At 48.8% G+C, this 26,334-nt stretch overlaps 1 protein-coding gene across 1 annotated transcript; it reads left to right on the forward strand.

Moving 5' to 3' along the window:
* Positions 1 to 7,306: 7,306 nt before the first annotated feature.
* On the forward strand, positions 7,307 to 26,318 carry DHRS7 (dehydrogenase/reductase 7). Its single transcript, XM_038756521.1, has 7 exons — positions 7,307 to 7,526; positions 18,174 to 18,326; positions 19,815 to 19,921; positions 20,494 to 20,733; positions 22,839 to 22,961; positions 24,084 to 24,299; positions 26,087 to 26,318. Exons 1-7 carry the CDS (start codon positions 7,397 to 7,399, stop codon positions 26,132 to 26,134), a joined length of 1,017 nt encoding a protein of 338 aa, XP_038612449.1. The 5' UTR covers positions 7,307 to 7,396; the 3' UTR covers positions 26,135 to 26,318.
* Positions 26,319 to 26,334: the final 16 nt, after the last annotated feature.

The following is a 26,334-nucleotide window of genomic DNA, read 5'->3' on the forward strand; positions in this document are numbered from 1 at the left end:
TCAGTTACCTCATCTGTAAAATGGGGATTAAGACTGAGCCCCCTGTGGGACACCCTGATCACCTTGTAACCTCCCCAGTGCTCAAAACAGTGCTTTGCATGTAGTAAGCGCTTAATAAATGCCATCATTATTATTATAAAAGATAATCAGGTCCCATATCCTAAGTAGGTGGGAGAACAGGCATTGAATCCCCATTTTGCAGATGAGGGAACTCAGGCACAGAGAAATAAAGTGATTTGCCCAAGGTCACACAGCAGGTAAGTGATGGGGCCGGGATTAGCAGCCATGTCCTATGTTTTCATCTGTAAAATGGGGATAAAGACTGTGAGCCCCAAGTGGGACATCCTGATGACCTTGTATCCCCCCCAGCGCTTAGATCAGTGCTTTACACATAGTGAGCACTTAATAAATGCCATTATTATAGAAGCAGCGTGGCTCAGTGGAAAGAGCACGGGCTTTGGAGTCAGCGGTCACGGGTTTGAATCCCGAATCCGCCACATGTCTGCTGTGTGACCTTGGGCAAGTCACTTAACTTCTCTGGGCCTCAGTTACCTCATCTGTAAAATGGGGATAAAGACTGTGTGCCCCACGTGGGACAACTTGATCACCTTGTATCCCCCCAGCGCTTAGAACAGTGCTCTGCACATAGTAAGCGCTACATAAATGCCATCATTATTATTATTATTATGTCCTCAATTCCCAGGCCTGTGCTCTACCCTCCAGGCCATGCCGCTTCTCCACTCTCCTTGGTGATGGTTCACCTCATTAAGAACAAGGTTTACTGATGTTGTCTTACTAATCAATCAATCAATCAATCGTATTTATTGAGCGCTTACTATGTGCAGAGCACTGTACTAAGCGCTTGGGAAGTACAAATTGGCAACATATAGAGACAGTCCCTACCCAACAGTGGGCTCACAGTCTAAAAGGGGGAGACAGAGAACAAAACCAAACATACTAACAAAATAAAATCAATATTCATAATATAATAAATGTTATTAATAACAGTAATGATAACAATAATGGCATTTGTTAAGCACTTTACTGTCAAGTACTGTTCCAAACCCTGGGGTAGATACCAGATAATCAGGTTGGACACACTCCTCTCCTCTTCCCTTTTTGAAAACCCAACCATGGGGACACCAAGTGGCTTTTTATATCATCCCAGGGAGAATCCGGCTTCTCCGACACTCCGGAATTTTGTTTCATACCGTGAGTCACCACCGTAACAGTCTCCCTCCTGGGAATCTCTTCCATGAAAGCTCCTCCTCTCTGAGACCGTGACTCACAAGGACAGTGTCCTCCACCATGGTGTTTTCACCCTGGAAGAACAAGGTTTTTTTGTTTGTATTTGTTAACCATTCATTATGTGCCAGGCACTGCACTAAGCGCTGGGGTAGATGCAACTTAATTAGGTTGGACACAGTCCCTTGTCCCCAGAGAAGCAGCGTGGCTCAGTGGAAAGAGCCCGGGCTTTGGAGTCAGAGGTCATGGGTTCAAATCCCGGCTCTGCCAATTGTCAGCTGGGTGACTTTGGGCAAGTCACTTACCTTCTCTGGGCCTCAGTTCCCTCATCTGGAAAATGGGGATTAAGACTGTGAGCTTCATGGAGAAGCAGCGTGGCTCAGTGGAAAGAGCTCAGGCTTTGGAGTCAGAGGTCATGGGTTCGAATCCCGACTAGGCCACATGTCTGCTGTGTGACCTTGGGCAAGTCACTTAACTTCTCTGAGCCTCAGTTACCTCATCTGGAAAATGGGGATTAAGACTGTGAGCCCCACGAGGGACAATTTGATCACCTTGTATTCCCCCCCAGCGCTTAGAACAGTGCTCTGCACATAGCAAGTGCTTAACAAATGCCATTATTATTATTATTATTATTATGTGGGACAATCTTGATTACCTTGTATTCCCTCCCCCAGTGCTTAGAATAGTGCTTGGCACATAGTAAGCACTTAACAAATACCAACATTATTATTATTATTGGGGCTCATTGTCTTAGTCCCCATTTTACAGATGAGGTAATTTAGAGAAGCAGCATGGCTTAGTGGAAAGAGCCCGGGCTTTGGAGTCAGAGTTTGTGGGTTCAAATCCCGGCTCTGCCCCTTGTCAGCTGTGTGACTTTGGGCAAGTCACTTCACTTCTCTGGGCCTCAGTTCCCTCATCTGTAAAATGGGGATTAAGATTGTGAGCCCCCTGTGGGACAACCTGATCACCGTGTAACCTCCCCAGCGCTTAGAACAGTGCTTTGCACGTAGTAAGCGCTTAATAAATACCATTATATAAAAAAAGGTATAGAGAAGTTAAATGGCTTGTCCAAGGTCAGAGCAGACAAGGGGCAGAGCCAGGATTAGAACCCAGGTCCTGACTCCCAGCCCCCTGCTCTATCCACTAGGTTACGCTGCTCTTCTAGGTTTGCCAGTAAAATCAGAAACCGGGGGTCTAGACACCCCAATAAGCTCGCTGTGGGCAGGTAACGCGTCCACCAATTCCGTTGTATTCTTTTAAGCACTTAGTCCAGCGCTCTGCACTGGACTAAGTCCACCTCCTGCCTTCAGGACATCTCCATCTGGATGTCTGCCCGCCACCTAAAGCTCAACATGTCGAAGACTGAACTCCCTGTCTTCCCTCCCAAACCTTGCCCTCTCCCTGACTTTCCCATCTCTGTTGACGGCACTACCATCCTTCCCGTCTCACAGGCCCGCAACCTTGGTGTCATCCTCGACTCCGCTCTCTCATTCACCCCTCACATCCAAGCCGTCACCAAAACCTGCCGGTCTCAGCTCCGCAACATTGCCAAGATCCGCCCTTTCCTCTCCATCCCAACCGCTACCCTGCTAATTCAAGCTCTCATCCTATCCCGTCTGGACTACTGCACCAGCCTTCTCTCTGATCTCCCATCCTCGTGTCTCTCTCCACTTCAATCCATACTTCATGCTGCTGCCCGGATTATCTTTGTCCAGAAACGCTCTGGGCATATCACTCCCCTCCTGAAAAATCTCCAGTGGCTACCAATCAATCTGCGCATCAGGCAGAAACTCCTCACCCTGGGCTTCCAGGCTGTCCATCCCCTCGCCCCCTCCTACCTCACCTCCCTTCTCTCCTTCTACTGCCCAGCCCGCACCCTCCGCTCCTCCACCACTAATCTCCTCACTGTACCTCGCTCTCGCCTGTCCCGCCATCGACCCCCGGCCCACGTCCTCCCCCTGGCCCGGAATGCCCCCAATCCCTCTGCCCATCCGCCAAGCTCGCTCTCTTCCTCCCTTCAAGGCCCTGCTGAGAGCTCACCTCCTCCAGGAGGCCTTCCCAGACTGAGCCCCTTCCTTCCTCTCCCCCTTGTCCCCCTCTCCATCCCCCCCATCTTACCTCTTTCCCTTCCCCACAGCACCTGTATACATGTATATATGTTTGTACAGATTTATTACTCCATTTATTTATTTTACTTGTACATATCTATCCTATTTATTTTATTTTGTTAGCGTGTTTGGTTTTGTTCTCTGTCTCCCCCTTTTAGACTGTGAGCCCACTGTTGGGTCGGGACTGTCTCTATATGTTGCCAATTTGTACTTCCCAAGCGCTTAGTCCAGTGCTCTGCACATAGTAAGCGCTCAATAAATACGATTGATGATGATGATGATGATGATGATGCACATAGCGCTCAATAAGTACCTTTGATGATGACGATGAGGATGAAACCAAGCTGCCAAGGATGGTCGAGACCGTCCCACTGGCACACGCGCTAATCTTCCAGTAGAGGGCAGAGGGAACCCAGTGATAGACGCCCTCAGCCCAAGGAGGAAGATCTGCGGTCCCACTCTCCCTTCCTGCCTCCTCCTGGAAGGCCTCCGGGCTCCGACGTTTCTCGACCTCAGCTCCAGAAAGGCCGAAACCGATCCAAGGAAGAAATCCGACAGGAGCAGCAATACAGCAAGACTCCAGAGAGTTGTTAGACTAAGGGAAAGAGCACGGGAGTAGTGGGGGTCAGAGGAGATTGGTCTGGGTCCTAGTTCGGCTGCGAACCTGCTGCGTGACCTTGGGTGAGTCATTTAACCTTTAAAAAAAATGGTATTCAGTAAGAATTTACCATGTGCCCGGCACTTTACTAAGCACTTGGGTAGATCCAAGATAATCAGGTTGGACACAGTCCCTGTCCCACACAGGGCTCAAGTCTTAATCTCCATTTTATTAATATTAGTAATCATCATCATCAATCGTATTTATTGAGCGCTTACTATGTGCAGAGCGCTGGACTAAGCGCTTGGGAAGTACAAATTGGCAACATATAGAGACAGTCCCTACCCAACAGTGGGCTCACAGTCTAAAAGGGGGAGACAGAGAACAAAACCAAACGTACTAACAAAATAAAATAAATAGAATAGATATGTACAAATAAAATAAATAAATAAATAATAATAATAATAATTGAGGTATGTGCTAAGCACTTACTATGTGCTAGGTTCTGTACTAAGCGCTGGGGTGGATACAAGAAAATCGGGTTGGACACAGTCCCTGTCCCACATGGGGCTCACTGGCTCAACCCCCATTTCACAGATGAGGTAACTGAGGCACAGAAAAGTGAATAATAATAATAATAATAATAATAATAATAATAATAATAATAATAATAAATTAGAGAAGCTGCGTGGTTCAGTGGAAAAAAGCCCGGGCTTTGGAGTCAGAGGTCATGGGTTCAAATCCTGGCTCCGCCAATTGTCAGCTGTGTGACTTTGGGCAAGTCACTTAACTTCTCTGGGCCTCAGTTACCTCATCTGTAAAATAGGGATGAAGGCTGCGAGCCCCATGTGGGGCAACCTAATCACCTTGTATCTGCCCCAGCGCTTAGAACAGTGCTTTGTACATAGTAAGCGCTTAATAAATGCCATCATTATCATTATTAGTAGTAGTATTTTGTTAAGCGCTTACTATGTCCCAAGCACTGTTCTAATCACCGGGGGGGAATGCAAGGTGATCAGGTTGTCCCACCTGGGGCTCACAGACTTAACCCCTATTTTCCAGATGAAGTAACTGAGGCCTCTTCTAGACTGTGAGCCCACTGTTGGGTAGGGACAGCCCAGCTACAGCCCAGCCCGCACCCTCCGCCGCTAATCTCACCGTACCTCGTTCTCGCCTGTCCCGCCATCGACCCCCGGCCCACGTCCTCCCCCGGGCCTGGAATGCCCCCAATCCCTCCGCCCCTCCGCCAAGCTCGCTCTCTTCCTCCCTTCAAGGCCCTACTGAGAGCTCACCTCCTCCAGGAGGCCTTCCCACACTGAGCCCCTTCCTTACTCTCCCCCTCGTCCCCCTCTCCATCCCCCCATCTTACCTCCTTCCCTTCCCCACAGCACCTGTATATATGTATATATGCTTGTACATATTTATTACTCTATTTATTTATTTGTTTTACTTGTACATATCTATTCTATTTATTTTATTTTGTTAGTATGTTTGGTTTTGCTCTCTGCCTCCCCCTTTTAGACTGTGAGCCCGCTGTTGGGTAGGGACTGTCTCTATATGCTGCCAATTTGTACTTCCCAAGCGCTTAGTACAGTGCTCTGCATATAGTAAGCGCTCGATAAATACGATTGATGATGATGATGATGAGGGACCGTCTCTCTAAGTTGCCAACTTGGACTTCCCAAGCGCTTAGTCCAGTGCTCTGCACACAGTAAGCGCTCAATAAATACTATTGAATGAATGTATATATGTTTGTATGTATGTATTACTCTATTTTATTTGTACGTATTTATTCTGTTTATTTTATCTTGTGAATAGGTTTGGTTTTGTTGTCCGTCTCCTTCTAGACCGTGAGCCCACTGTTGGGTAGGGACCGTATCTCTGTGTTGCCAACTTGGACTTCCCAAGCGCTTAGTCCAGTGCTCTGCACACAGTAAGCGCTCAATAAATACGATTGATTGATTGATTGATTGATCTACTGTGTGCAGAGCGAGGTAACTGTGCATCCACCGTGTGCTGAGCGAGGCAAGTGTGCACCCATCATGTGCAGAGCGCGGCAACTGTGCATCTACTGTGTGCACAGCGTGGCAACTGTGCCTCTACTGTATATATGTATATATGTTTGTACGTATTTATCACTCTATTTATTTTACTTGTACATATCTATTCTACTTATTTTATTTTGCTAATATGTTTGGTTTTAGTTCTCTGTCTCCCCCTTCTAGACTGTGCGCCCGCTGTTGGGGAGGGACTGTCTATGTTGCCAACTTGGACTTCCCAAGCGCTTAGTCCAGTGCTCTGCACACAGTAAGCGCTCAATAAATACGATTGAATGAATGAATGAATGAATGAATGTATATATGTTTGTATGTATGTATTACTCTATTTTATTTGTACGTATTTATTCTGTTTATTTTATCTAGTGAATATGTTTGGTTTTGTTGTCCGTCTCCCCCTTCTAGACTGTGCGTCCACTGTTGGGTAGGGACCGTCTCTCTATGTTGCTAACTTGTACTTCCCAAGCGCTTAGTCCAGTGCTCTGCACGCAGTAAGCGCTCAATAAATACGATCGAATGAATGAATGAATGAATGTATATATGTTTGTACGTATGTATTACTCTATTTTATTTGTACGTATTTATTCTGTTTATTTTATCTTGTGAATATGTTTGGTTTTGTTGTCCGTTTCCCCCTTCTAGACTGTGAGCCCACTGTTGGGTAGGGACCGTCTCTCTATGTTGCCAACTTGGACTTCCCAAGCGCTTAGTCCAGTGCTCTGCACACAGTAATCGCTCAATAAATACGATTGATTGATTGATTGATTGATCTACTGTGTGCAGAGCGAGGTAACTGTGCACCCACCGTGTGCAGAGCGAGGCAAGTGTGCACCCATCATGTGCAGAGCGCGGCAACTGTGCATCTACTGTGTGCGCAAAGTGGCAACTGTGCATCTACTGTATAAATGTTTGTACGTATTTATCACTCTATTTTACTTCTACATATCTATTCTATTTATTTTATTTTGCTAATATGTTTGGTTTTGTTCTCCGTCTCCCCTTTCTAGACTGTGCGCCCGCTGTTGGGGAGGGACTGTCTATGTTGCCAACTTGGACTTCCCAGGCGCTTAGTCCAGTGCTCTGCACACAGTAAGCGCTCAATAAAGACGATTGGTTGATTGATCGACTGGGTGCCGAGGGCGGCAACAGGGCTGGCACCGGTGCAGAGGCGGGTGCCCTTGCGTGCCTGGGCACCGCCCCGGGGCGGAGCTGGGCCGCGCTGTAAGAGAGAGGAGGGGCCACCCGGCGCTGTGAGCCCACTGTTGGGTCGGGACTGTCCCCGTATGTTACCAACTTGCACTTCCCAAGCGCTTAGTACAGTGCTCTGCACACAGTCAGCGCTCACTCAATAGGATTGATTGATTGGAAGAGGGGTCGGGATCGTTGCCATGGTGCCCTCGCTGGCCGTGGCCATCGCCCTGCTGCTGCTGCTCGCCCTGCTCCTGCAGCTGTACCGCTTCGCCAGGGCCGACGGAGACCTCACCCTCATGGGGGCCGAGAGACGCGGCCGCACACCCGGTACGACCCAAGGGGCACCGGGGGGCACCGGGACCCCGGAGAAAGGATGGAGCCCGAGAGGGGACCGGCTGCCGGGGGCAGAGGCCTTCCCACACTTCCCCTCCCCATCGCCTTTGTACTTTGTAATTTGTACTTCCCAAGCGCTTAGTCCAGTGCTCTGCACACAGTAAGCGCTCAATAAATACGATTGATGATGATGATCGCCTTACCTCCTATCATTCATTAAATCGCATTTATCGGGCGCCTACTGTGTGCGGAGCACTGGACTAAGCGCTTGCTATTAGTCCAAGTTGGCCCCATCTAGAGACGGGCCCTAATAATAATGATGGTGTGTATTAAGCGCTTGCTATAGGCAAAGCACCGTTCTAAGCGCTGGGGAGGTTACAGGGTGATCAGGTTGTCCCACGGGGGGCTCACAGTTTTTAATCCCCATTTTACAGATGAGGTAAGTGAGGCCCAGAGAAGTTGAGTGACGTGCCCAGAGTCACACAGCTGACAATTGGTGGAGCCAGGGTTTGAACCCATGACCTCCGACTCCAAAGCCCGGGCTCTTTCCACTGAGCCACGCTGCTTCCCTACCCTACCAGCCCTTTCATTCATTCATTCAATCGTATTTATTGAGCGCTTACTGTGTGCGGAGCACTGGACTAAGCACTTGATTAGTCCAAGTTGGCCACATCTAGAGACGGGCCCTAATAATAATAATGGCATTAATTAAGCGGTTACTATGTGCAAAGCACCGTTCTAAGCGCTGGGGAGGTTACAGGGTGATCAGGTTGTCCCACGGGGGGCTCACAGTTTTTAATCCCCATTTTACAGATGAGGGAAGTGAGGCCCAGAGAAGTTGAGTGACTTGCCCAGAGTCACACAGCTGACAATTGGTGGAGCTGGGGTTTGAACCCATGACCTCCGACTCCAAAGCCCGGGCTCTTTCCACTGAGCCACGCTGCTTCCCTACCCTACCAGCCCTTTCATTCATTCATTCAATCGTATTTATTGAGCGCTTACTGTGTGCGGAGCACTGGACTAAGCGCTTGGGATGTCCAAGTTGGCCACATCTATAGACGGGCCGTACCCAACAGCGGGCTCACAGTCTAGAAGGGGGAGACAGACAACAAAACAAAATATTAACAGAATAAAATAAATAGAATAGTAAATATGTACAAGTAAAATAGAGTAATATTCATTCATTCATTCATATTTATTGAGCGCTTACTGTGTGCAGAGCACTGGACAAGCGCTTGGGAAGTCCAAGTTGACCACATCTAGAGACGGGCCGTACCCAACAGCGGGCTCACAGTCTAGAAGGGGGAGACGGACAACATGACAAAACATATTAACAAAATAAAATAAATAGAATAGTAAATATGTACAAGTAAAACAGAGTAATAAATACTCATTCATTCATTCAATCGTATTCATTGAGCACTTACTGTGTGTAGAGCACTGGACTAAGCACTTGGGAAGTACAAGTTGGCAACATATAGAGACGGTCCCTACCCAACAGTGGGCTCACAGTCTAGAAGGGGGAGACGGACAACAGAACAAAACATATTAACAACATAAAATAAATAGAATAGCAAATATGTACAAGTAAAATAAATAGAGTAATAAATCTGTACAAACATATATACAGGTGCTGTAGGGAGGGGAAGGAGGGAAGGCTGGGGGGATGGGGAGGGGGAGAGGAAGGAGGGGGCTCAGTCTGGGAAACCCTCCTGGAGGAGGTGAGCTCTCAGTACGGCTTCCCCTCCCCACAGCATCTGTATATATGTATATATGTTTGTACGTATTTATTACTCTATTTTACTGGTATGTATTTATTTTATTTTGATAATACGTTTTGTTTTGTTGCCTATCTACCCCTTCCAGACTGTGAGCCTGCTTTTGGGTAGGGACCATCTCTATATGTTGCCAACTTGGACTTCCCAAGTGCTTAGTACAGTGCTCTGCACACAGTAAGCGCTCAATAAATACGATTGAATGAATGAATGAAAGGGCTGGTAGGGGGTGGGCACTGGGCGGGACCCCAGCAGCCCTGGCAGGGGGTTGTAGAAAGGATGGGGTCCTAGCGGGGGCTTGAACTGGCAGGGGCCATATACCCAGTGGGACCCCCGCGGACGCGGGCACTGGGTAGGGACTGTCTATGTTGCCAATTTGTACTTCCCAAGCGCTTAGTACAGTGCTCTGCACATAGTAAGCGCTCAATAAATATGATTGATGATGATGATCCTCCTGCCCCCCGGGTCACTCGTGCCCATGGCTTTGAACCCCTTAAGGACTGGGAGCCCTCAGCAGTTCCACTGTGCCATTCCCCGCTTGCTGTCGTCTGTTTTCATGTCCGTCTTCCCCTGCAGATTGTCGAGTCCTTTTCATTCAGTCATTCATTCAATCGAAACAGCGTGGCTCAGTGGAAAGAGCCTGAGCCTTGGAGTCAGAGGTCATGGGTTCAAATCCCGCCCCCTCCAACCGTCAGGCATTTATTAAGCGCTTACTATGTGCAAAGCACTGTTCTAAGCACTGGGGAGGTTACAAGGAGATCGGGTTGTCCCAAGGGGGCTCACAGTCTTAATCCCCATTTTACAGATGAGGGAACTGAGGCCCAGAGAAGTGAAGTGACTTGCCCAAAGTCACACAGCTGACAAGTGGCGGAGCCGGGATTTGAACCCATGACCTCTGACTCCAAAGCCCGTGCTGTTTCCATTGAGCCACGCTGGACAGGGCAGATTTTAGCAATGTCGTGAAGGTAGAACCGACAGGTTGAATTCTGTGGGTGGAATGAGGGAGTTGAGTCGAGGACAACACCAGGGTTATGGACTTGGGATATAGGGAGGATAGTGGTGTTTACAGTAATGGGAGAGACAGTGGGAGGATAGGTTTCGGGAAAACAAGGAGATCGATTTTGGATGTGTTTAATTTGAGTTGTTGGCAGGAAATCCAGGTAGAGATATCATGGAGGCAGTTGGAAATGTGAGATTGCAAGGTAGAAGAAAGGTCAGGACTGGAGATGTAGACTGAGAGGGTGGGGCTGCCACTGCTGGGTTGGGAAAGGTCCTTCTTGCATTCATTCATTCATTCAATCGTATTGAGCGTTTACTTTGTGCAGAGCACTGTACTAAGCGCTTGGAAAGTACAGTTCGGCAACAGATAGAGACAATGGGCTCACAGTAAGAAGGGGATCAAGGGAGTCCTAGCAGGTCAAGGGGGTCACTCCCCTCCTGCGGGGGTGATCCGCCGCTAATCTCCTCACCGTACCTCGTTCTCGCCTGTCCCGCCATCGACCCCCGGCCCACGTCATTCCCCGGGCCTGGAATGCCCCCAATCCCTCTGCCCATCCGCCAAGCTAGCTCTCTTCCTCCCTTCAAGGACCTACTGGGAGCTCACCTCTTCCAGGAGGCCTTCCCAGACTGAGCCCCTTCCTTCCTCTCCCCCTCGTCCCCCTCTCCATTCCCCCCATCTTACCTCCTTCCCTTCCCCACAGCACCTGTATATATGTATATATGTTTGTACATATTTATTACTCTATTTATTTTACTTGTACGTATCTATTCTATTTATTTTATTTTGTTAGTATGTTTGGTTTTGTTCTCCGTCTCCCCCTTTTAGACTGTGAGCCCACTGTTGGGTAGGGACTGTCTCTATATGTTGCCAATTTGTACTTCCCAAGCGCTTAGTACAGTGCTCTGCACATAGTAAGCGCTCAATAAATACGATTGATGATGATGATGACTCTGCTGGAGTGGACATTGACAGCATGGGAGGGGAAGGGGTGCGGAGGGGCAGGCAAAGTCCACCCTTCCCCTCCCTCGCCTCTGCCCTGATTCTTCGTGACACAAGCGGGAATTTCTGCCATTGGGAATGTCCTGGCAACAAAGTAGCAAGACGACGGGACTCTCTGCCTGACTCTCTCCCCGGGCTTTAATTTACTTCCATTTTGCTAAGCTTTTTTTTTCTTTAATGATATCTGTTAAGTGCTTACTATGTGTCGGGCACTGTATTTAGCTCTGGGGTAGATACAAGCTAATCGAATTGGACACAGTCCATGTCCCACAGTCTTAATCCCTATCTTACCGATGAGGTAACTGAGGCCACAGAGAAGTGAAGAGATTTGTCCAAGGTCACTCGGCAGGCAAGTGGTGGAGTCCGGATTAGGTCTTCAAATGTGGTCAGTAAGCTGGATAGTGTTTCGTTTGTGTGTGTGTGTTTGTGTTGGGGGAGTAGGGCGAGAGGCCAGCAGTGAGTTTTGGACAGGGGTCTGTGCGTGTATGGAAACGTGAAATGAGGGTCAGATGGGGGAATATTTGTAGGCAAATGATCTTTCAGGTGGGCTTTTTAAACACATTAATTCCTGCCCCAGAGGCTTTTGTGGCCAGATTGCAGCACACCAAAGTTGCACTTTTCTTTCTGTTTTTTTGCTTCTAGGAACTGGAAGGCCCTGCTGGGGCATTGCCACTAGAGAGGAAAATCAACCTGGCTTAATAAGGTTTTGCAGTGGGAAGTTGAGGTGTTATCAGTCCATCAATCAGTGGTATTTATTGAGTGCTGACTGTGTGTACAGCATTATGCTAAGCACTGGGGAGAGTACAGTATCACAGTGTTGGTAGAAACACTTCCTGCCCATAAAGAGCTCCCAGTATAGAGGGGGAATTTCGTGGAATTCAGAATATAATTCATTCATTCATTCAATTGTATTTATTGAGTGCTTACTGTGTGCAGAGCACTGTACTAAGCGCTTGGGAAGTCCAAGTCGGCAACATATAGAGACGGTCCCTGCCCAACAACGGGCTCACAGTCTAGAAGGGGGAGACAGACAACCATGTCTGTTAGGTTATTGACGTATTACATAACTCCAGAGTGGAAATGGAGAAGTCCATTTTCATGAATTTCGCAAAAGGCAGCCATCTAGTATTTACTGTGATTGTCATGTAGAGCTAACTGCAGTCAGCCTGGTCAAGATGGGGCAATTCCTCGCCACCTTCATTTTGGCTGCTAAAAACTGTTTGCGTTTGGTAATAATAATAATAATAATAATAATAATAATAATAATAATAATAATAATGGCATTTATTAAGTGCTTACTATGTGCACAGCACTGTTCTAAGTGCTGGGGAATTTACAAGGTGATCAGGTTGTCCCATGTGGGGCTCACAGTCTTAATGCCCATTTTACAGATGAGGTAACTGAGGCCCAGAGAAGTTAAGTGACTTGCCCAAAGTCACACAGCCGATGAGTGGCGGAGCTGGGATTTGAACCCATGACCTCTGACTCCAAAGCCTGGGCTCTTTCCACTGAGCCACGTAATGCTGGCACTTGGTATATACTGAACAGAACTTTGAACTTGAAGTAGTACCTTCCTTCTCTTTCCCCTGCCATGATATGAGACAACACACCACCACAGAAAGAAAGACTCTGTGATGTGGCACTTATGTAGCAATAATAATAATAATGATGGTATTTGTTGCTTCCTATATACCAACACTATTCTAAGCGCTGAGGTAGATACACGGTAATCAGGTTGTCTCCTGTGGGGCTAACAGTCTTAATCCCCATTTTAGAGATGAGAGAACTGAGGCACAGAGAAGTTAAGTGACTTGCCCAAGGTCACACAGCAGACAAGTGGCAGAGCCGGGTTTAGAGCCCACAACCTCTGACTCCCAAGCCCGTGCTCTTTCCAGTAAGCCACGCTGCTTCATCTATAAATTACATATTATAAATTATTTATATTAACATCTGTCTCCCTGGTCTGTAAGCTTGTTGAGGGCAGGGAACATGTCTGCCAACCCGGTCGGATTGAACTCTCCTAAGTGCTTAGTACAGTCCTCTGCATGCAGTAAGTGCTCAGTAAGTATGATTGATTCATTCATTCAATCATATTTATTGAGCGCTTACTGTGTGCAGAGCACTGTACTGAGCGCTTGGGAAGTACAAGTTGGCAGCATTATGGTACTCATCATCATCATCATCATCAATCATATTTATTGAGCGCTTACTATGTGCAGAGCACTGTACTAAGCGCTTGGGAAGTACAAATCGGCAACATATAGAGACAGTCCCTACCCAACAGTGGGCTCACAGTCTAAAAGGGGGAGACAGAGAACAAAACCAAACATACTAACAAAATAAAATAAATAGATAGATAGAATAAATCGTTAAGGGCTTTACTCTGTGACAAGCACTGTTCCAAGCACTGGGGTAGAAACACGTTAATCAGGTTGGACACAGTCCTTGTCCCACATGGGGTTCACACTCTAGCCCCCATTTTACAGACGAGGTAACTGAGGCCCAGAGAAGTGAAGTGACTTGCCCAAGGTCACACACGGCAGGCAAGTGGCGGAGTCCGGATTAGAACCCAGGTCTTTCGGACACCCAGGCCCAAGCTGTCTCCACGAAGCCACGCTGCGTCTCACTAAGCCACATTGATTGATGAGGCACACGGTTATCTGGGCGTCTGAAAATTAGAAGTCCTGCCTTCTAAACCCTGTCTTGCAACTTGCCCCTCTGTGACCTTGAGTGAGTCACTTCTCTGTGCCCCAGTTTCCTCATCTGTAAAGTGGGGATTCATTCCTTCCTCCCCCCGTCTGCCCCCGGGACGGATGTTACGTTGTAGAAAAGGAAGCCACAGTTACAACTGCCTTAACTTTACCATGTAGAAAACTGAAAGGAGTAGCCAAAAACAGTTGCCCCACCCGGAGACTGTTTATAAATAGTGAGGGCTATCTAAGTACAAGGCGGGTCCCGGGATGTGAAACGTCCAGAAACCCTGCATGTCGTAGACATAGAGAAAGAGGTTTGATCGGGGCAAGGGTCTTTCCTTTCTCAAACAGTGGAAGCTCTCAGGTGGGGAACCAGAAAGGCCTGTGAAGAGTGGCAGGTCACAGTGGAACTAGACAGGGACTATCAAGAGAGACCAAAGTGAATTTTAAAAATGTCCTCACCCAGCTGGGGAGAAAGCTGGATGCGAGAGGGGAAAGATTTTTCTCATCATCATCATCATCAATCGTATTTATTGAGCCCTTACTGTGTGCAGAGCACTGTACTAAGGGCTTGGGAAGTACAAATTGGCAACATATAGAGACAGTCCCTACCCAACAGTGGGCTCACAGTCTAAAAGGGGAGTCTAAAAGAGGGGGGGGGGTGTGCCTCGTACGGTGCTCTGCGCACAGTGGGTGCCCTGCCCAGCGTTCTGCAAAGAGTAGGTGCCCCATCCAAACCTTTGATTCACCGACTCGTTTTTCAGCTTGGGGTTTCCCGAGGAAAATGTAGTAGTAATAGTATTTACTAAGCGTTTACTGGGTACAAAGCACTGTACTGTACTGTAGAAAGCAGCGTGGCTCAGTGGAAAGAGCACGGGCTTTGGAGTCAGAGGTCATGGGTTCGAATCCCAGCTCCGCCACATGTCTGCTGTGTGACCTTGGGCAAGTCACTTAACTTCTCTGAGCCTCAGTTACCTCATCTGTAAAATGGGGATTAAGACTGTGAGCCCCACGTGGGACAACCTGATCACCTTGTGACCTCCCCAGCGCTTAGAACAGTGCTTTGCACATAGTAAGCGCTTAACAAATGCCAACATTATTATTATTACTGAGTGCTGGGAGAAAATACACAGTGGGAATTAAACATGGTCTCTGTTTCTCACGGGGCTCATGCCCTAAAAATGTGTCAGTCACATCCCTGCTCCCAAACTGTTTCTTCAAGCAGGTGGTGTGAAGAGACTGGATCAGACTGTGGGAGGTTTTAGACCCAAGTGGCGCTCTGTTTCCACTCTCCTCCCCTTTACCCTGTGAGCTTCGTGAAGGACAGCGACTGTGTTCGGTCTGATTATCTGTATCTACCCCATAGAAAGCGTGTTAAAAAAGACCATAATTGGTACTGAATGACCAACACTGGAACTTCTGGAGAGAGTGACTTTGGAGGGGAAGTTGTGAAACTTGGCCTGGCTGTTTAAGCCTCACCATCAGCCAGTCACGCCCTGTAGAGCCCGGCCCGTTTTGGGTGTCGGGAGGGGACCCCGGCAATTATAGATTGGCCAGTCCTTGCTCCCGAGCCTGGCAAACCGGGAGGATCAGAAACCGTGTTTTGGCACGAGGAGCTCTGAGGCAAGATCCAACCTGACCAGGGAAAGTCAGCACAGAACCGGGTCTCCCCACCCGGAGTCCCTGGAGAAGTCACTGAGTAGGTGGGGAGAGAAGAGCCTGGGGACTGGATAGATTGAGAGTTTAAAAACATCCAGAGCAGCTTCCCTGATGATGGGTTTGGAGGGAATGTTCTGTCATGGAGAGGAAATTGGCTAAATTACTAAGACTGGTATTTATTCACCAGTTGGCAGGTGCCAAGCACTGTGCTGAGCACTGGGGTAGTAATAATAATTGTGGTATTTAAGTGCTTAGTATGTTCCAGGCACTGTATATGAGCAAATCGGGTTGGACACAATCCCTGTTCCACGTGGGGCTCACAGTCTCAATCCCCCTTTTACAGATGAGGCAACTGAAGACCAGAAAAGTGAAGTGGCTCACCCAGGGTCACACAGCAGACAAGTGGCGGAGCCGGGATCAGAACCCAGGTCTTTCTGACTTCTAGGCCCGGGCTCTATCCATTAGGTCCCGCTGCTTCTCATAGCTACAAGATAGCTTCAAGGTAGCTTCCAGGTCATCAGATCGGACACAGAGCCTGACCCACACGCTGCGGGTGCGTGGGCTGAGAGGGAGGGAGAGGCAGGTTGGTTCAGACAGGAAACAGTGGGGAGGAACAAATGACCACTTTTCAAGATAAAGTGGAAATCATCAATCAATCAATCAATCGTATTGAGCGCTTACTATGTGCAGAGCACTGTACTAAGCGCTTGGGAAGTACAAATTGGCAACACATAGAGACAGTCCCTACCCAACAGTGGGCTCACAGTCTAAAAGGGGGAGACAGAGAACAGAACCAAACATACCAACAAAATAAAATAAATAGGATAGAAATGTACAAGTAAAATAAATAAATAAATAAATAAATAAATAGAGTAATAAATATGTACAACCATATATACATATATACAGGTGCTGTGGGGAAGGGAAGGAGGTAAGATGGGGGGATGGAGAGGGGGACGAGGGGGAGAGGAAGGAAGGGGCTCAGTCTGGGAAGGCCTCCTGGAGGCCTCCTAGGGTCTCCTAGGGTTAGGTTCTGGGCCCAGTATGGGTGAGCTGATCTGTCGGTGGTGTTTACCAAACATTCATTCATTCTTACAATCATTTATTGAGCATTCGAGCATCTGTACTGAGTGTCTACTGTGGGCAGAGCACAGGACTGGGCACTTGGGGAAGTTTGTTAACAGAAAAAAGACTCAGGCACTGTTCTCAGAGAGTTTACACTGTCTGCGTCCGAGTGCTGCCCTCTCCCTTCCCTTTCCCCCATTCCCAGTGTTCTGTCAGCAGTTCCAGGGAATTCTGCCCCCCACCCCCCACCCCTTCCTGACATTTAAACAGTTGCCACGAGGTTTTCCAGCCCTGTGGGCCCATGGGGAGGGGGCTTTCCCCGGCGATGGTTCGGGGGAGGTGTTCTGGCTACAGACCCTGTCCCATGGTTCCTGGACTTTCTGTAGGTTTCTGGATCCTCCTCCCCTTTCCCTTTCAAAGGGATTGCCCGCTCCCTCCACCACCCACTCCTCCCCAGCAGCCTCTTTCCTTCCGTAGTCTGGATTAGTCTAGGTCCTTAGCATTGCTTGACTTAACCGTCAGCCCTTCCAGCTTTCTTAGCTTCAGTGCAAGCAGTCGCCTGGGGCTAGGATGGTTCAGGTGGGGCATGTGCTCTCCTACTACAGCCCAGCCCACAGATTTTGCTTCTCTAATACCAACCTACTCATTGTACCTCAATCAGTCATCTAGCAGCTGAAACCCTTGCCCATGTCCTGCCTCCGGACTGGACTGCTGTCCCTCTTCATATCCGATAGACGATTACTCTCCCCACCTTCAAAGCCTTATTGAAGGCACATCCCCAAGAGGCCTTCCCTGATGAAGTCCTCATTTTCTCTTTTCCCACTCCCTTCTGCTGTCACCCTTGTACTTGGATTTGCTTCCTTTATACATCTTTCCCTCACGGCATTTATGTACATATCTGTAAATTTATTTATTTATATTAATATCTGTCTCGCCATGTAGACTAAGCTCATCGTGGGTAGGGAATTTGCCTTCCAACTCGGTTATATTGTACTCTCCAAACGCTTAGTACGATGCTCTGCACACAGTAAGCACTCAATAAATTGATTGATTGATCTATTGCTGCCTGGCCCTTGCCCCTGTGGATGATGTATGATGGGTCTGGGTGGAGTGGGGAGTTTGGGGGAGCCAGCCCAGGCAGCTCCAGAGAAAGGGTCGGTCGGTTGGTCATCCTGCCCATCTGGAGGTTGGACCCTGACAAGCCTCTGGGGAAGCAGCGTGGCATAGTGGATAGAGCACAGGCCTGGGAGTAAGAAGGCCATGAGTTCTAGTCCCGGCTCCACCACCTGTTTGCTGTGTGACCTTGGGCGCACGTGTGTGTGTGTGTGTGTGTGTGTGTGTGTGTGTGTGTGTGTGTGTGTGCGCGCGCGCGTGCACGCGCACATCCATCCAGCCATCCAAACCTGGGAATGGATTGTAACCCTTTTACTTCCCATCTTTCCCTGTGCAGAATTGGAATTGATAAATTCGGTGGTCTGGGTGACCGGTGCCTCCAGCGGGATAGGAGAGGAACTGGCCTATCAGCTGGCCCGACTGGGGTGTCCTCTGGTGCTGTCGGCAAGAAGAGAAAATGAGCTGCAAAGAGTGAAGCAGAAGTGCCTGGGTAAGTGGAATCGAAGGAGTCCCCCTGACCGGATTGCCAGCCGTTGGAATTTACTCAGGACTCCCAAGTGCCAAGCCCTGAAACAGGAGAGCGGGTGCCTGGCGGAAGAGAAAGATGTAATACCTTGCTTTTGAGGAGCTTAGTTAGTAGTAATAATAGTAATGAGCATATTTGAGTGCCCACTGGGCGCAATGCACTGCACTAGGTGCTTAATTATCTTTGGGGAACTTGTTTGGCCAAGAATTCAGGCTATTCCAGTCCTATGGATTTTGGGAAAGAGAGGAGAATTTATCCTGATGAGTTTCCTCACTCCTAACCCTATTGGTAGCCTTGCCCTCTTTGAGAACAGCACAATTTGAAAGCTTATCATCAGATTTGCTGAGGCAGATAGTACCCCTGAAAATGGACAGCATCTCTGTGGGTGACCAGTGGTTCTTCTCAGTAATCCATATGCAATCAAGAACAGGTACTGCCGTCCCCTTTTTTTGGTCTCTTTCCGGCCAGTGGTTTAGTGACAGAAGTAGTCCCACCTGCCCCAGCCTGATCTACTCTGTCTCCAAAAACAGTTCCAGAGAGAATAGCAAAAGCACTTAGTCACAGTGGGTAGAAACAGTCCAGTGGAAGGAAATTCCCATCAACGGCCACCTATTTAGAAGGTGGTTTTAGTCTGCAAGTCATAAAAGGAAAGAATTCAGATGACATGAAGTCCAGTTGTCTGATATCCACCCCACACCCCTCCTCTCTCTCAGTCAACCAAGGGTACTTACTGAGCACCTGTGGTGTGCAGAGCACTATACTAAGTGTTTGGGATACTACAACAGTAGATAAGATTCTTGCTCTTGCGGTGCTAACAGTCTAGCCGGGGAGACTGACACTCAAATAGATTATCGGTAGGGAGAAGAAGGAAAAGGGGAAATGTATATTAATTAAGTGCTTAAGTAAGAGTATATATGAGCTATGTGCCAAAGGGCTCTGGTAGGTTTTGAATACACAGGTGCTCGGGTGGTGTGGGAGTGCTAAATTGGTAGTTGAACTAGTCTTTTTCCGTGTCTTCAGAATGGTTAAACTCCATTAGGGTTGTAAACTCCTGGAGGGCACGGAGCATACGTTTTGCTTCTGGTTTATTCTCCCAAGCAATTAGTACAGTACCTCCTATCCAGGAGGTGATCAGTAAGTACCGCTGATGGGTGTTTTACGGTAACGTCTTAGCAACTCAGAGAATGAGCTTCCCGACGCACCCGGATCTGTTAGCAGGTGGACCCAAGCTTCTAGAGGTTGTGTTTTTTAGCATCAGACTAACTCATTGAGAAATTCACTCAAGAGTAGTTTTCGAGGACATTGTGCTGAATGATTCCATCCCGGCTGCCCCTTCTGAGTTAGTCCCCGGGCGGCTTGACAGTCGAGATGGTCAGCGTGTGTCGCCGCTGCAGAGTGAGGGCGGCAGGTGCGTAGGAGCCCCCGGCCCTGACGTCTTCCTTCTCGGTTTAGAGATCAGCAGTTTACAGGAGAAAGACATCCTGGTCTTACCACTGGATTTGGCCGACAGGAGCACCCACGAAGCTGCGACCAAACGCATTCTCCAGGAATTCGGGAAGGTGGGTGTCCTCTCAGCCGGAGCCGCCTCCGTGGCGGGAGCGCGGGCTGGGTTGGGAGGGAGGGGTCTGGAGTGGGGTCACGGGGTACATCCCTGCTGAGAGCCCCTCACGATGCCGAGGCCCCCCAGCTGGAGGATGTGTCGTCAGGGCTCCGGAGAAGCCTGTGCTTTTCCTCCTCTTTGTCCCTTCCTCGCATCTTCTGAAACCTCTCTGTAGTGTTCATCCTTTCCCAAATCTCCTGAAACCGCACTGTAGCATTCTCCCTGTCCCACCACTGCTCTTCTTCTCCCTCTGTGCTCAACTCTCCTATTTCATCCTTTCACCTTTCATCTGTCTCACACGTTATTGGGGTAGCTATATCTGGGTCCCCAGAGATCTCCCCCCGCTCCCACCAACCCAGCCCCACAGAAGCAGCAAGGCCTAGCAGACGGAGCGCGGGCTTGGGATTCAGAGGATCTGGGTTCTAATTCCGGCTCTGCCACTTGCCTGCTGTGTGATGAAGAAGCCAACCTTGATATCCCAAGTTACACTCTCCCTTATAACTCACTCTTGCTGAACTGTCGTCAACCCAGATCGACATTTTGATCAACAACGGTGGAAGGAGCCAGCGTTCCTTGTTCGTGGACACGAACCTGGAGGTCTACAGGGCCTTGATGGAGCTGAACTTTCTGGGCTCGCTGTCCTTGACCAAGTGCGTCCTGCCTCACATGATGGAGAGGAACCAGGGGAAGATCGTGATGGTTTCCAGCCTTGTGGGCATAACTGGGGGGCCCTTGACTTCGGGGTACGCGGCCAGCAAGCACGCTCTTAATGTGAGTCATGGGACTCTGGGTTGGGGTGGTGGGGAAACAGAAACGAGGAACAGAGTCGCACGTGGTCTGGAGTTGCTCGTTCTTGTTCAGTGTAAGCGAGCAACCAGCAGAGAGGTTGCATCGGCTCCACTGTCCCTCTCTTTTGAGTCGGGCTCTCCCAGCCCATTTTCCCCTAAAGAGACTTAAACCAGGGGCTGGTAATCTGTCAGGGAGAAGAGCCAAAGAAAATTGAACAGTTTAGCGCGGAGAGTCAATCTTTCGAATCTGAACGTAGCTTCCTTCACTGCTGAGGCGTCATTACGACACCGTAATGATTAAATGTTAGGGTTGTACCTCCACGTTGGGGTTTCCTACCGGGACTCCTGCCGCTTGCGCTGCTTGCCTGGTTCTTTTGAAGTTTGGTTCTTAGTGGATGGAGCTACGGGCTTCGTGCAGACGGTCAGAGTTTCTTCTGCCCATTTTCCTGCAGCAGCAGCAGCAGCAGCACTGTCAGCTCCTATAGCGGACGGCTGTGACTCCGGGCCGGCCCAGGCGGGGACCCTGGGAGCGGGGGAGAGCAGCGGCCCCACTCCCACTGCTTCGGCCGGCAGGATCAGGATCCGGCTCCCCGGCCGAGGACCTGGGGTTCTCCGCTTCATCCTCCCTGTGCTACCGGGTGGCTTAGAGCACCTCAGCCTGACCTTCCCCCACCCGCTGAGTGGCAGTTTGAAACGCGCCCCCTTCCCCCCCGAACCACGCACCTTCCAGTTAGTCGTATTTATTGAGCGCTTATTGTGTTCAGAGCATTGGACTAAGCGCTTGGGAGAGTACAGTATAACAGAAACAGTCCCTGCCCACTATGAGTTTATAGTCTAGAGGGGGAGACGTTAATATAAATAAATAAATTACGGATCTGGACATAAGTCCTGTGGGGCTGGGAGGGGGCATGCATAAAGGGAGCAAGTCAGGGCGACGCAGAAGGGAGTGGAAGAGAAGGAAAAGAGGGCTTAGTCAGGGAAGGCTTCTTGAAGGAGATGTGCTTTCAGAAAGGCTTTGAAGTGGGGGAGAGTAATTGTCTGTCAGGGATGAGGAGGGAGGGTGTGCCGGGCCAGCGCCAGCAAGTGGGCGGGAGGCTGGCGGTGAGATAGACAAGATCAAGGGATAGGGAGAAGGTTGGCATTTGAAGAGCGAAGTGTGCGGACTGGATTCTAGTAGGACATTAGCAAAGTGAGGTAGGAAGGGATTGCCATTTGCCTGCCTGGCAAAAAAAATTAATCTTAATCTTAATTCTTAAAGAATTTTTTAACTTTAACCCCTGATTAATTGTTTCATTTATTTTTGGTACCGACTTGCAGCTCCTCGGGTTCCAGGCCCCATTTGGTTCCAAGAAGGATCAGCTGGGCCAATTCCACTCCCTACGCAGCGGGGTCTAGTGGAAAGAGCGCGGGCCTGGAAGTTGGAGGATCTGGGTTCTAATCCTGGCTCTGCCACTTGCCTTGTCTTCAGACCTTGGGCGGTCACTTAACTTTCCTGTGCCTCACTTGTAAATTGGGGATGCTCTACCTGTTCTATGTGCTTGGCACTTAATAAGCGCTTAACATAGTATGTTGTATGTGGAGAAGTGCTGTCTTTTTTGGAAAGAACAGGGGCCTGGTCTTAGAAGACCTGGGTTCTAATACCAGCTCTGCCACTTAGCTGGTGGGTGTCCTTGGGCAAGTAACCTCACTTCTCTGTGCCTCAGTTTCCTTGTCTGTAAAATGGGGATTCAGTGCCTGTTCTCCCTCTTACTTAGACTGTGAGCCCTGAGAAGAACAGGGATTATGTCTAGCCTGTTTATCCTGTATCTGTACGAGCACTTAGAACAGTGCTTGAGACACAGTACCTGCTTAAAACTGTAATAATAATAGGGAAGGGAACTAGGTATCTTGGTCCCATTTTACAGAGGAGGAAATTGAGGCCTCAAATGCCCCAAAGTCACAGCAAGCCAAGGGCAGAACTGGAATTAGAACCCAGGTCTCCTGGCTGCCAGGCCCACACTCCGTCTCCTAGGTCACGTGGCTTCCAGAACTGTAACTAAATTGTCACTTTTAATTAGCATCGTTTAATTTTCTTTTTCTTCCTGCTAGGGATTTGTCCACAGTGTTGGAGCTGAACTTTTCGCGTATCCAGGAATTACAGTCTCCAGTGTATGCCCTGGACCTGTGCAGTCCAATATTGTAAAAAATGTCTTCACTGAGGAACTCTCAAAGGTAAAGATTTTAAAGTCAGAAAACAAGGGTAGATTTTTAAAGGCTTGCTGTGAGAGGGATGAATCGGGGAAATCTTCAAACTCTGGAAGTTCTCTAAAATGTAAGAATGAAGGTTTTTAAACCCCACCCTAGGGGCTTTCAGTGTTCTGGAAATCAGCAAAATGACCTCAGGCAGCTATGGTGGAAGGCATACAAGGAAGGCATCAGATGCTCAGATATTTAGCTGGGTCAAAGAAACTGGGGACTCAACAGATACAGGGAAATCACGTTTTCTAACATTCTGTCACCAGAATGTAGTAGAGCCCCTGAAGTGTTAGTTTTTGCTGAGTATGAAGTTTCCCGGAGCTCCGGTAGAAAGGACTTGTAAATGTGTACCATTTGTTAAGTGTTCTGCTCAACAAGAAGCAGCGTGGCTCAGTGGAAAGAGCCCGGGCTTCGGAGTCAGAGGTCATGGGTTCAAATCCCAGCTCCACCACTTGTCAGCTGTGTGACTTTGGGCAAGTCACTTAACTTCTCTGGGCCTCAGTTCCCTCAGCTGTAAAACGGGGATGAAGACTGTGAGCTCCCCGTGGGACAACGTGATCACCTTGTAACCTCCCCAGCGCTTAGAACAGTGCTTTGCACATAGTAAGCGCTTAATAAATGTCATTATTAATTAATTAATTAATCTGGATTCTAGTCTCAGCTCTGCCACTTGTCTGCTGTGTGACCTTGGGCAAATCACTCAACTTCTCTGTGCCGTAGGCTCATTGGCAAAATGGGGATTAAGGCTTTGAGCCCTATGTGGGACAGGGGCTGTGTCCACCCTGTTTATCGTGTATCTACCCCGGCACATAGTCTAGTGCCTGGCACATAGTAAGCGCTTAACGAACACCTTTTTCAGAAAACCAAGGAAGTCAACACACTGGTTGGACCCATTTAGAGCAGATTTCTTTCTACCGCAGGGACAGTAGAATGAATTGGAGCCAAGTAAAACTGGCCCCGCTGAAGTTTGGGATCTTTGAGCACATTCCTCAGACTGTTAAACCACCGATCCGCCCCAATCCTCATATCGAGCGGCTAATATCCCAGGGGGATAGGTAACAAGTTCTAGGTAACAAGTGAATCCCTGAATCTTCTCAGCCATTCGTCAGCACGGTGACCCAGGACAGCAAGATGTCCACGGCCCGTTGCGCCCGGTTGATTCTGGTCAGCGTCGCCAACAACCTGAAGGAGGTCTGGATTGCTGAACACCCTTACCTGGACTTCTTCTACATCTGGCAGTACATGCCCACTTGGGGCTGGTGGCTAATGAACTGGTTAAGCACCCGGAGAATTCAGAAGTTCCAGAGTGGAGAGGTAAGGTTGCAGTTACGGCATTTTATCGCGGTGTCGGCGCGTCGACCTGCTTTCAGAACGGCCCCTGCCAGCAAAACTGTGATTGGAACTGGGGCCATTGTGGAGATCCCGACTCTAGTTCTGTGACCTTGGGTGGAGAAATTCACTCATTCATTCATTCAATCGTATTTATTGAGCACTTACCGTGTGCAGAGCACTGTAATAATAATAATGATGGCATTTATTAAGCGCTTACTGTGTGCCAAGCACTGTTCTAAGCGCTGGGGAGGCCACAAGGTGATCAGGTTGTCCCACAGGGGGCTCACAGTCTTAATCCCCATTTTACAGATGAGGTCACTGAGGCCCAGAGAAGTGAAGTGACTTGCCCAAAGTCACCCAGCTGACAATTGGCGGAGCCGGGATTTGAACCCCTGACCTCTGACTCCAAAGCCTGGGCTCTTTCCACTGAGCCACGCTGCTTCTCACTGTACTAAATGACCGGCCCTCCTAAGGAGGAAGGAGTGGGGAACTGGAGAAGCAATGTGGCTTAGGGGATAGAGCACATGCCTGGGAGTCAAAAGGATCTGGGTTCTAATCCTGACTCCGCCATTTAATAATAATAATAATAATAATAATAATAAAGGCATTTGTTAAGCGCTTCCTATGTGCAAAGAACTGTTCTAAGCGCTGGGGAGGATACAAGGTGATCAGGTTGTCCCACGGGGGGCTCACATTTGTCTGCTGGGTGACTTTGGGGAAGTCACTTCACTTCTCTGGGCCTCCGTTACCTCACCTGTAAAATGGGGATTAAGATGGTGAGCCCCACGTGGGACATGGACTTGTCCGACCTGATTAGCTTGTATCTACCCCGGCGCTTATTGCAGTGCCTGGCGTAAAGCGCTTAACAAAAATCAGGCCGGCTAGCTGACTGTCAGCGCTTACCCCAAAGGGCAGCATGGTGTAGTGGATAAAGCCCGGGCCTGGGAGTTAGAAGGTTATGGGTTCTAATCCTGGCTCTGCCACTTGCCTGCTGGGTGACCTTGGGCAAGTCACTTTACTTCTCTGTGCCCCCATTACCTCACCTGTAAAATGGGGATTGAGTCTGTGAGCCCCACCTGGGACAGGGACTGTGTCCAGATCGATTTGCTTGTGTCTACCCCAGGGTTTAGTACAGTGCCTGGCACATAGTAAGCGCTTAATACCATCATCATCGTTGTGGTTAATATTGAGTTGGCTTCGTTTCTGAACCTGTCTGCCTGCTCATTACTCTTGCAAACGATGCCCATAGCTGCCCCACCGTAGGGACAATTCACTGGGGGCACCTTGGTACTTTGACTGAGCACTTTATTACACTCCAGAGGGCCAGATTTGCCTGTCTGCCTCACTTTCCCTGAACACTTTTGTGCCTAAGTTACACCAGACCAACTCGGACTTGGATGGATAAAAAGTGTTTAGTTTAAATACTCACCGCGGCCTTTTCTGGTGTGTTTTAACTGAGCGAATTCTGCATCTGAATCAGAATGGCCGCACAGGAAGGGAGAAAAGCTGCCAGCTCTGCTTAGAATTGTCCTCAGTGGAGGAAGATCTAGATTTGCCAGCACTGCCAGGTTAACGACTCTAACTCGAAACTACAGGCTGGACTTAGAGTGGTCACTCTTTATTTTAACTCCGCTCTCGTCCGGGTCTGGCAAGCAAGTGAACGTAGTCCACGACTCAGTTCCCCCAAATGAGAAAGTTTTTTGAACAAGACTGGGGAGACCGTGCCACCTGGAATAAGCCCCAATTCAACTTTTGCTTTCAACTTGCAGGATGCAGACGGCTCGTATTTTATGCTGGCAAAGAAGAAGCGCACCTAAGGAAAGGCCTGCACCCTCCTCCTCGTGGTGGTGGTTGTGGAGAAGACCGAACTGGGGAAGTGCTCGTCCTCAGTGCAAACCTGTGCCTTAATCATTTCTGCTACAAAGCTTGTAGGATGATGGAAGAAGGGGGGCTGTGCTGCTAGAAGGTTGCCCGATGCATTAAAAGTTTGAAGTTTTTGAAGTGGTTTCCTTGGGTT

The sequence above is a fragment of the Tachyglossus aculeatus genome, chromosome 14 (genome assembly GCF_015852505.1).
Source record: "Tachyglossus aculeatus isolate mTacAcu1 chromosome 14, mTacAcu1.pri, whole genome shotgun sequence".
Classification (NCBI taxonomy): Eukaryota; Metazoa; Chordata; class Mammalia; order Monotremata; family Tachyglossidae; genus Tachyglossus; species Tachyglossus aculeatus.